Raw genomic sequence first — 11,586 nt, forward strand, 5'->3', positions numbered from 1 at the left:
AGCCCTTGTACTCAGCCTCCGAATAAAGAAAGAAGGAAAGATATCAGTAGAGAAACACCTGCCCGACTTGATACTAATTGCATCATGACGAAGACTTGTTTACCAGGGAAGAGATTGTTCATACAAATGACCAAAGCGAGAAGCCTGTATAATTTACTACCTGGTAGTACAGATGATATTGATCATTATGTAGCAAGAAGAATCATAGATTATTACTTAAATATTATTATACATTGTACACACCACTTGTACACGCTCTCTCCTATCCTCATTGCCATCTATAAAAAGATGCAATTACTGAGCTCATCCTCCATGCTCTTTGCCTGTATATATTTACCCATTAGTCTAGTAAATACCTGGGATGATTCTGTACCTAACAATCTCCTTGTATCTCTTCCAGTCCTCACCATACTTTCTCTCACACTTCTCCTCGTCTCTCATTTCTCTATGCACTAACAAGACTCCGAAATAAATCACATAGAAATATGTGATGATCATACCCCAGCCCCTAGCTGCACCTTGCGTGACTTCTGTATGTACTGCTGGTCCACTGTACACGAAAGATCCATCTGCGAGGGATTGGCCTGGTTTTGGGGCTACCGAGCTGTGGTTGATTAAATAACCAGCAATACCAGTAGGAAGACAATAAGACCAAGCCATGATCCAATCACCGGCATAGTTGATATGACGAGCTACACCCCACCAACCAGAAATGAGAAGTTTGGAGCCGGATTTTGTCTCCATGTACTTGAGATGTGCGACACGAGGATCTGTCGGGTCAGTTCTGAAGCGGTTCTTCTCATTATTAGCGCCACGGAAGATGTAGTATCCTATAGCTAAAACTGCGAGAACGCCGCTGGTGCCAAAGACACCGAGGGAAAGTGGGTAGACGGCGAGGTAACGAGCTTGAAGAGAATAGATGAATGGAACCCAGACTAAGTCTCCAAATGATAACATGAGTCCGAAGCCATCTGTGGTAATGTCCATGGTAGTGAGGATAGCATTTTCCATCCAGTATGAATCAAGTACATATAGTGTTTGAAATGCTGTAATCAACGCGATACTGTCGGTGATGTATCCGTAAGTCTTGTATTGGTGAGCAACAAATGCATAATCCATCAGAAGCCACCCCATGAGACCTGGTCGTAGCTCACAAAATTCTTTGATATCAAATTCGCCAAGTAATGGGAGAGTCACTCTTGGGTTGAGTTCTCTTCCAATAAACCAATCATATAGCATATTTCCAGAATGACCACCAGCAGCCAACTCGCGCAGTTCAGAGTTGCCAGGCTTAACACTAAAACTGCGGATGTAAACGAAAGTTGCGAGGCCGTAGGAGATGATGATGTTCGCTGTAAGTATTTGTAGATAATTGTCGTAGATGAAAGTCCAGACTGGGAAGTCTGCTCCTTGGGCGATAGTTCCTGCAGCGCATAGAGCAAATGTAAACATGGTAGAAGACCAAGCTGCGCAATTCGTTAGCAAAACGCTGTACCATTCATTCGATCGTGTAGGTACATACTATTGAACTTGTACTTGAGCTTTCCACCACTTGCGAGTTCGACACCTAACTTCTCTTCACCTGGCAAAACTCTGTATAAAACCATGCTCAGAAAGTAGTAGCCTACTACTTTGAGAAACACATCCCAACTGAACAAGCCCGCAAGTCCATTTGCGGGCCATCCAACTTCTTGTTTGAGATTGTTGATTGTGAGCGTCGAAGGAGAGAGCGAAGAGGGAACTGGACAACCGGAAATGTCATTGCAGAGAAAGGTCGTCGCATAGCAAAGAAGGGGTAATCCAAAAGATATACCAAAAGCTCCTAATCTGCAAGACAATCAGTACATGTCGATGAGCCTGCAGTTGAAACGAGCTACTTACGGTCCACCAAACTCATACCCATGAGGCTCAGCTACTTTAGAGACCGTGGTCTTCTTGGGAGCCATGTTGAAGAAGTTGTGAAGCTTTCACTCAGGATGTGCTGGTTGAGAAGTTTCTGAAATGTGAATTGTCGAAGTATTCAGAAATTACACTCAGCGAAGTTTGAGGGGCAAGATTTTCAAGATATATCTTGACAACTTTAAATCGTCATATAAGAGCCAAAGGAGGCACCGCAAAGTATAAATTATCGTGTCATTCGGATGTGAAGATTCCGTTCAGAAGAATTGATCCTTGTCGTGCGTGCATCTTGCATTGATGATCGAAGAAGAGCTGTTTTGGGAAAGATGGAGATTGGAGATGGCCCAAGCTTCTTGCTTCGGCGGCAAAATAGGGATCCGAGATACCGTCATGAGGGAGGGTTTGATTGAGTGAAGGTTAGAGTGAAGTCTGAAATGAAAGATAGAGTGAGGTCTAGATTGAGTGAGGGCTTGAGTGAAGTCTGAAATGGGTACAGCAATACTAATAACAATAATAACATTACCACTACCAGTAACAAACTGTTGACCTCGGTTCACCTGCATGTTCAGACACTCCTTCTCAATGTTTACGTAAGGAGTTAATCATCATGGAAGAGCTTCTACCAGTATACAAATTACCATTGAACTTTCATACCCTGCAATAAACCCCTTCATTGTAGAGAAGCGGGAGTCACTCATTCACTATATCATTATAGATAGGTATGTCTACACTGCAGATATAACATCTCAGTGTATCGAAGACTAGAGGTGCTTCCAAAGACTGTTATCTGCTTGAGGTCTCTGTATTCCGATCCCAACTGTATTACCAATAAACAACTATACATGAAGATTGTCCGTAGAAATGGTATAAGTTTGATCTTCTTGAAGGATTTGCTGAGAATGAAGTAGCATCGTCCATTGAATATTACCCTACCTACCTACCTACCACCTACTACCTACTACCTAGCTATGATTTGTGAATCCTGAACTCCTCTATCGAATTGTGTGTTAGAACTACCCAGTCCCAATCTGCTTCAATTGATGGTGATGCCGTACCCTACGTGAATTGACGAGGCACGTTTCGAAAAAGGATCTAGATTTTGGATTGCTTGACTGTACAAGCTGCCTGGTCCCGCTGCTGCTCACATTCAGATAGATCGCCAGAATGTCATAGGCTGAAGACTGGTGAACATATGGAGCTTGCTCTACTGAAATAGACGGAGTGTCATGTGACATCAAAGTTTAGCGCGTTTTATATCCTTGTTTACTCTTCAGGCTTACCCGATTGTCAACAAACCCCCCAGAGCTTTTATTAATAACTAGCGTTTTCGATTTCATCATTCAATTCTTGACTTCCAACTACAACCATATCGTACATTGTACATGATACAATTCATTCGTGTCATTGATAAGGGTGAATTTGACACTTCTCTTGAACACTCAATTATTTACAACTCACTGTAATTATATTTGTTGGATATACCATCGACTGATATTCAATCGATTGTGTTGCGCTATTAATTATGGCGTCTCCTCCGCGTCGTCGTTCTTCTCGACTTCGTACTCCAGCTAAAGTATGTACAGCTTTCCTATTATCATTGTAGCAAATATTGGGACTATGTACTGGGTACTTATCACTTACTCTAGACACTGCAAAATACAACCCCCCAACTCACATCTCTGGCCGAAGATGATGAGGGTCCTGCCTATCCTTCCCTCCCGAACCTTTCGTCTCCTGTTCAAGCGCCCCAAACACCAGCTACCTCCGGTCGCATTGTCCCACCTAGAGAGGAAATGCATCCATCCATGACTCATAAATCTACCACACAAAAGCCCGACTCAGGACTCCGTCATGGCTTTGTTGATATCAATGCCAAGGGTGACGACCAGCCCTCTGGTGTTCAACAAAAAACTCCCTCAAAGATTGGTATCAGCTCCCCAACTTTCGATTTTCGATTCGCTCGACCTGCACCTGTTCTTGGTCCCGAAGCTCAACGCATGATGGATGAACTACGTGAAGAGGCCCTCCGTATCAAAGCTAAACTTGCTGCGGAGCGAGAGATGGAACAAAGAAACAATCCAGAGGGTAGCCAAACGGGAACCCGAAGAATTGCGCAGGCGAAGGGTAAAGTTAGTAGATACAGTGATGTTCACATGGCAGAGTAAGTTTTGTTTGAAAGTCTCGAATTATTTGAAGGACTTTCAATCTACCAAAGCAATTGAATATTTGAAGAGCTACAGCCCTAACTTCGTACAGGTTCAAAAAGATGGACAGTATCGCCAATCATCCATCCTCCTTCCGAGCTCAACCAGGCAGAGTTACTCCTACTGCGAAAGCTCTTAAGCGCACACAATCGAAGGCTAAGCTAGGTGACAGAGATGCCACCCTTAGCGAAGATTCCTCCCAAGATGCCGAGAGTGAACGACTTGAAAATACTGCACCTGCCAAGCGTGCTCGTCAACGCATGACGGATGATACTTCCACTCAACGACCAATATCTCGTGGCAAGACTGAATCGATGGCAATGCCTTCTACTCCCCGTCACAAGATCTCCGGCATTCCTGCGCATTTGACAACACCCACACAATCATCTTTGGCTCGTGCCCAAAGTGTTAAGCAATCTTCAACTCAAATACCAAGCTTGTCAAGATCGCCATCAAAACCAAATTTGCAGAGCACCCCCCGCGGTATGTTGAAGTCTGCTACAATGAACAATATTGCTGGATCAATGACTGCACCAAGTAAATCCATGCTCCGAACCCCAAGCAGATTCGACCGTATGAAGTCTATCTTGAAGCATACAAGCTCCAGCTTCAGCTCAAAAAAAGCAGAAAAGGCGCCGGTTATTCCTTCAATTGCTAGGAGCCCAAGCAAGCTAAATCTTGCGAGAGACCTACCCTCTGTTCCCACAACACCTATTGGTGTCAGCCGCTCTAAGAGTATGAAGCATGTTGGATTCACGCCAGAGACAAAAAAGCACAGTGAAGCTAAACACAACGAAACTATTGTTGCACAATCTCCATCTCCAGTAAAGTCCGGCATTCCTCGCTCAACATCAAAGTCCAATATAAAAATCACTTCCTCAATTGCTCCCCGCAAACCTGTATCTCAACAAGGACCCACTGATGGACAGGCAAAAGATACTGAAACATCTGAAACTAAAGCAGTAGAGTACCCTTCCCTCGCTGGAGTTAGACCCCTTCCAGAACCACCTCGTCAAGCTCCTCCTCCACACCTTCCTCCTTCAGTCCCCGGCACCTTTACTTTCCGCAGTGATCATACTATCAGCTTCGGTGCTTCTCCAAAGGGATTTGGTCCATCTCCTAATCAAGCCACTGTCCGCCAAGTCCGTCGAAGTATATTTCCTGATGCTATGCCTGGTAGTTTTCCTGATGGCAACAAGGAGAACACCAACCCTCCTGTTCGCGAATCGAGCAAAAAATCAACTAACCTTTCAGTTATGCCAACTGTTCCCCATGGAATGTCAAACAAGAAGCGTAGGAGAGTTGAGTCCGACGGCGAAGAGGAAACAAGATCACCAAAGAAGCAAAAGGCTCCAGAGGGCGCTATGCTAATGGCTCCAAGACTTCAATCTGGAAAGAACGTTGTTGCCTCTTCGAATGCCACCCCAAGCCCTGCCAAAAAAAGAGGCCTGACTTTGAGTCGACTCAACATGCTTGCACGACCAAAGAGCCGAAAGTGATCGATTTGACGATTTCCAGTCAATGATAGCTGTCTATCATCGACTAAATGATCTTAATTAATGGCAATTGCCCATTTATTCTTGTTTATACATTCATACGAATCTTGTATGTTCAGGATTTGTTTCTAACAGGATTGGAGTATATGGTCGGCGTCAACCTGGAAATATCGCATATTCATGCATCGCAAATTGGAGGATGTGTTTCATAGTGGCTGGATTTGCCTGGATTACTACATTAGGAGCTTTTATTATGTTATTCTTCTCGATAACGGAGTTCCAAGAGGTCACGATTCATGTTTGTGTAGTTAGGGTCGAAACTCCAGGTTGCTCTTTCTTAATTAATGATAAATGAATAAAAGCTACGTGTTTTTAAGTTTCCCTCGCACCTGCCTACTAGAAAAAATGGTGACATGATTCTCCAAACGCTGACTCTCGAATTCCTCTCCTATTCTCTTCTCTTAAATAACATCAAATATACCAAATATACCTAGCATAGGGGCCGCGTCAATCAGCAGTAACTGAGACACCATGCTGGCACCCTTTTTACTTTCGTTTACTCTTTTTCATTCTTTGAACTATAACTACGCACTCTCGTTTCATTGTCCAAATTATTCATTCATTCGACTATCTGCTATATGTTATACAACCCCAATTAGAATATTAGCAACACCGCTCTCGGGTTTGAAATCACGGCCCTCTGGAACGCACAAATATGACCGGGTCGTTCAAGGAACCCTCGTCCAGCTACTTTCAACATTCATTGAACTCCGTCCTCGCACTCGCCATACGATCTCTGTTCCGCCCCTCTCGCTAGCAAGTACTGTGTCGGATTCTCCGAAAGCCCTTGGTGCCCCGATCACGCCAATTGTTACTCCTCTCGTTCCTCATCATGCTCATACTTCCCATCCCCACACTCACCCAACACCAACTCGACCACCAACTCCCGCTCAGCTTACTCCGACAATAACCGCCCTCCGTACGATCCAAAAGTCCTCGGATCCCTCTTCGTTTTGTACGATATGCTGGTCTCCCCAATATTTACCTTCCACGCCACGGGTCTTGGGGCGGTCATCTAGAATCGTCTGTCATCAATGTTTGGAGAGCGGTTTTTGGATTTAAGTATATGTTGGGTTTTGTGGGGAATGTATTGTGAGAGGCGATGAGGTAGTTAGTTTTGGGATGGTGTTTTTGGCATCGAGGATGTTTTGGGTGTTTGCTTTGCGGGGTTAGGTTAGGAGAAAGAGTTTTGAGGGAGTGTGAAAGTGAGTGTGAGAATGGAGGGAAGATATGGGAATAATGGTGAGGAGGCATGTGGAGATCGAAGGAAAGGAACGGAGTTGGATAAATTCCGCTTGCGAGTGGTGCGAGACGGAGACGAAGATTAAGGGGTATGGAGAAAAGAAGGTGTTGGAGAGGGGATTGGAAAATGTGACGAAATCTGATGGTGGGTTGACGAGATGTAGATTGGAGAAATTGGATGAGGATAAGGGGTTGGGAAGGAATTCGAACCTGAATTTGAATGGAAAGAAAGATTTCGTGGTTGGATTAGATGGGGAAGAAAGAGAAGAAACGGGGCCTTCTCCAACTTCGCCATCTTCAAGTGTTTCGCCGACGAATATGACGGACAAATCATTGAAATCGTCTACGATGAATGAAAGGAAGATCAGAAAAATCATACGGAGATTCTTCTTCTCCTCAGGTATGTGTCCAGTCCAATTCATTCTAGTTTTGAACATTCATATTAACACCATCCAAAGGAAGAAGTTGCACTCCTAAGTGACGCCGCCAAAATGGGTGTATCCGAAGACGGAAACCCAGACGACTCCACCCATTCCCACAGCGACACTGAACCCGCCCATTTTGGCCAAGCCGATCCATCTACTTCATCGTCATCAATTTCCTCTCCCCATCAGACATCTATGTCTCCATCTACGATCCTGCTGGTCAAGCATTCGTGCCTAGTAAGACCAAACCGCTTCCAAAATGGATGTCATTGCTTCCGAATAATGTACATCGCGAACGGGAAGAAACAGAAGGCGATACTAGTCAGAAGAAATCACAAGCAGCGGTTTCGAGAGCGAAGCTTCCAGAAGCCTATGCGGATGGGGCTTCATCTAGTCATTCGGATGATTGTCAGGGAGATCATGGCCCATTTACGTCCTGTCCAACGGAGGAGGCCCCGACGGAGGTTTCTCCTCGGGTACATTCAGGGCAGGTGACGCCTAAAGGTATTTTATTATTGTTCTTCTATTTCACATATTATTATGTACTAGAAAGTTCGATCTTGAGATATCTGACACTCCCAGATCGACTCTCCTTCCGAGAACGAGCCAATTCTGCCTCTGAAAGCACATCAGATAGTACCCGACGTCCATCCGCATCAACTCTCTCATCTCTCGCCCTTCCCAGCCCCCATCAAAAAGCATGCAAAACCACTCGTCCTCGCTCCGTCTCCATCGAAGAAAAGCTTCCCCGTCCACATCAACATCCCGCATCTGCCTATCGTCGTACAAATCGCTCCAGCACTATTGAATCCGCCTGTATCAAACCTAAGGGTCTAGTCCGAATAATTCCACACCCCGAACACACACCGCGGGACGTTTCAGAAAGACCGCTAACCCCCTATCCCAAAATTGACAGTCCGGATCCCTTCCAAACCCAGCATGTTTCCTCATCCTCATCTACTACCCACCCAAACTCGAAACCCACCCTCCTACACTCTCCCTCTCCAACTTCATCACACCTCGAAAGGGCTCTTGCTGCGGACTCAGCACCTCTCTCGAAAGCGCATCGGTAGGAGAAATAAAGAGAAGAGAACGCGGAGAATCGAGTTTTGACTCCATGTTCGAGAGTTTCCCGCGCCCGGAAATCGGGAAGAATAATAGTAATTATGCGTCGAGTTTATGTCGCAGTCCGAAATTGGGGTTTTTGGAAAAGGGGAATGAGTATTTGGAGTATGTGTCCGGGGTGATATTGCCTGGGGGAGGGAGAGAGGGGGATGCGGGGAAGGAGGGGGGGAAGGAGGGGATTGTGGAGAGGATTCGGAGACAGAGGGTTGGGACTGTGAGGTATGTTGATTTTATTTCTTCTGAAGAAAGAAACTGTTTGGGGTTTCAGGATTGGGGGGAATCTTTTTCGAGAAGAGAATCTTCATGACATACTAACAGAATCCCCCCACAGTCTCGGCCAAGTAGCTCAGAACGTCAAGGAAGAAAAAGAAAGAAAGCGCGCGGAAACACAGATTCAAACGGAATGGAACTGGCTTGATCATGAATCTAAAATTCACACGCCAAATGCAATTGTGGAACAAGACGCGAATGCGCAAGTGGGGGGTGGTAGAAGCTCGAGACGGAATAGAGGGGTGAGTGAGGATGAGGTGGGAAGGTTGTCGAGGGGTGGGAGTAGAATGAGTGGGAGGAGGCGGAGGGGGACGAGTGGGGAGGAGAGGGGACAGGCGAGTAGAGTGGGGAGTAGGAAGGAGAGGGAGAGGGAGAGGGAAAGGGAAAAGATGGAGAGGGATAGGTTGGAAAAAGGAGATAGTAGAGGGAAAGGGAAGGAGAAGCTAGTAGAGGAGGAAGAGAGTCGTATAAAGGCTGAGGATGATGTTGGTGGTGGCGTTGATGAGAGTAGGGAACAATTGAAGAGGGAATTGAAGGGGCTGTTTGGTAAGGAGTGATGTCTCCCGAAAGGTGGAATGGATAATGAGACATGGAGATCGAGATTGAGCGAGAGATAAATTGTTATGGGTGGCTATGGATACGGATAGACCGTGGATAGTGCTTCGAGTAGAAAATTCAATGAGAACCTGAGGAGTCCTAGACAAAATAGACCAAGATAATACATATTGCGATTAATTTTTTGATCTTTTTGACCGCTAAATACTTTTCAACTCCATCAGCAATTCGTTCGTTTTCATAAACGATTGCGATTATGACCCATTGTATGATGACAGATTCTGTAATGCCAGGTATACTCACTCTACGACTCTGGTAAATTCCTTTTTTTAATACATTTAAAGCTCCTTCAAGACCTTCTTTAATTCCTCAACAACAGCGTCACCCACCTCAACAGTCTTATTCGAGCCACCGATGTCGGCGGTTCTGACTCCCTTCTCGATAGTTCTGCGGACAGCTTCTTCGACGGCTTTAGCTTCGACTGGGAGGTTGAGAGAATATTTGAGCATCATGGCCACGGAGAGGATGGTACCAATGGGGTTTACGATGCCCTTGCCACTGATGTCTGGGGCGGAGCCTAGAGGAAATTATTAGATCTGAACATGGAATATTGATGGAAAGGAGGTAAAACAACAAGCGGCAAAGAAACATAGAAACATACCGTGAATTGGCTCGTAAATACCATTACACCTGCTCTTTCCATCCGGGACACCACTCAAACTTGCACTTGGCAAGAGTCCAATACTACCAGGAATAACACTGGCCTCATCACTGATAATATCTCCAAACAAATTGCTTGTCACTACGATACCGTTCAACTTTCTTGGGTCTTTTACCATCAACATGGCCGCACTATCAATCAAATGATGTCCGATCTTCAATTGTGGGAACTCCGCAGCCATGACGTCGGTGACAGTTTTACGCCATAACCTCGATGTCGCGAGAACGTTTGCCTTGTCCAAACTCCAAACTGGTGCCGGGGGGTCTTGCGCAAGGGCAAGATTTGCTGCTAATCTTGTCACACGCTCGATTTCCTCTCTGCTATATGGTTCTGTGTCCCAAGCCTTTCCGTCTCCGTCGTCCTCCTTTCTCTCTCCGAAGTAAATGCCTCCGGTCAATTCTCGCACAATGCAGAAATCGACGCCTTCGCAGACCTTTTCTTTCAATGGGGAAATCTCGGTCAAGGTAGGTGATGCGAAATTACAAGGTCGGAGGTTTCCGTATGTGCCCATTTGTTTGCGGAGAGCAAGGATTCCTTGCTCAGGACGTACTTTTCCGGTTCCCCATTTTGGACCACCGATTGCGCCAAGAAGAACGGCATCGGCGTTTTTGGCAGCTTCGAGAGCTTCGGTTGTGAGAGGCTCACCGTGGGCATCAATTGAGCACTGTATTGGGGATGAGTTGTAAGTATGAGACTTGGAAGCCAAGGAGCTTAAGTGTGGAGACTTACACCACCCAAGAGATGTTCTTGGAAATTGAACTTTCCAACTGATGGTCTATCGCTTTCTACAACTTTCAGGACTTTGATAGCTTCCGCTACAACCTAATTAGAAGAGTTAATTAGCAAATTTCCTTCTCCAGTTGTTGGATTTGAGGCTTTGAATGGCTGTGCAATACAATTTCCAACCCCGTATTCTCTCCACAAACAGGTATTAGAGCAACAAGTACACAAACATACCTCAGGACCGCAGTGATCACCACCAAAAACCACAATATTATGAGTTGACATCTTTGCAGTGAGAAGTTTCCTTTAATGAATATTCGACAATTATAAGTAAAATGGGTATTTAAGAAGAGAGGAATGATTGAATTGTGTTGTTTGGGGACGAGAAAATGTTTGGGGAACAAGAATGACTTTATTGAATGCCCCGCCCCCACTAAGTCCGATTTCGGAATGAAGCTCCACGCCCGAACTCGGAAATCGGGACGTCGTCAATATGGGTAGGTGGTGATTGGATGATTTGAGGTTAGGGACAACACGATTGTTTCTCTACATGTTGTTAGAGAAATTGAGTTTGAATCATTCGAATGGACTTAAAACATGAAGAGCTTTGAAATTCAGATATATTCAAAAACTCAGATGCTCTTCTTCATCCAGACCGATCCAGCATGTACATAGGCTGACTATTGGACATGTATTGAAAAACGTCTAGACAATCTATATACGAGCTCGATGAATATCAGGTAGGTTAAGGTATATATATGTATGCATTTGTTTTGTGTTATTGCTAAGTATCCAAAGAATCCTTAAATCATTGCACTTCTCCATGCATACTGCAATAATCAATCCCAACTCCGCTTTATCCTTTC

At 45.1% G+C, this 11,586-nt stretch overlaps 4 protein-coding genes across 4 annotated transcripts; 2 read left to right on the forward strand and 2 right to left on the reverse strand.

Moving 5' to 3' along the window:
• Window positions 1–156: 156 nt before the first annotated feature.
• Window positions 157–2,213, reverse strand: EAF02_006775 (uncharacterized protein). Its single transcript, XM_038902823.1, has 3 exons — window positions 1,882–2,213; window positions 1,523–1,827; window positions 157–1,466 (listed from the first exon to the last, which is right to left on the reverse strand). Exons 1-3 carry the CDS (start codon window positions 1,944–1,946, stop codon window positions 346–348), a joined length of 1,491 nt encoding a protein of 496 aa, XP_038757144.1. The 5' UTR covers window positions 1,947–2,213; the 3' UTR covers window positions 157–345.
• Window positions 2,214–3,421: 1,208 nt separating this feature from the next.
• Window positions 3,422–5,602, forward strand: EAF02_006776 (uncharacterized protein; the record flags this gene model as incomplete). The annotated part of the gene is made up of 3 exons (XM_038902824.1): window positions 3,422–3,472; window positions 3,546–4,060; window positions 4,156–5,602. The coding sequence occupies 3 exons, from the start codon at window positions 3,422–3,424 to the stop codon at window positions 5,600–5,602; spliced, it is 2,013 nt and encodes a 670-aa protein (XP_038757145.1).
• A 1,296-nt stretch (window positions 5,603–6,898) lies between these two features.
• EAF02_006777 (uncharacterized protein) lies at window positions 6,899–9,278 on the forward strand (the record flags this gene model as incomplete). Its single annotated transcript, XM_038902825.1, has 4 exons — window positions 6,899–7,301; window positions 7,516–7,830; window positions 7,909–8,395; window positions 8,783–9,278. 4 exons carry the CDS (start codon window positions 6,899–6,901, stop codon window positions 9,276–9,278), a joined length of 1,701 nt encoding a protein of 566 aa, XP_038757146.1.
• Window positions 9,279–9,614: 336 nt separating this feature from the next.
• EAF02_006778 (uncharacterized protein) lies at window positions 9,615–11,005 on the reverse strand (the record flags this gene model as incomplete). Its single annotated transcript, XM_038902826.1, has 4 exons — window positions 9,615–9,853; window positions 9,938–10,661; window positions 10,727–10,819; window positions 10,955–11,005. The coding sequence occupies 4 exons, from the start codon at window positions 11,003–11,005 to the stop codon at window positions 9,615–9,617; spliced, it is 1,107 nt and encodes a 368-aa protein (XP_038757147.1).
• Window positions 11,006–11,586: the final 581 nt, after the last annotated feature.

This window comes from Botrytis sinoallii (genome assembly GCF_014898435.1).
Source record: "Botrytis sinoallii strain Bc 23 chromosome Unknown BSIN_011, whole genome shotgun sequence".
Taxonomy (NCBI): Eukaryota; Fungi; Ascomycota; class Leotiomycetes; order Helotiales; family Sclerotiniaceae; genus Botrytis; species Botrytis sinoallii.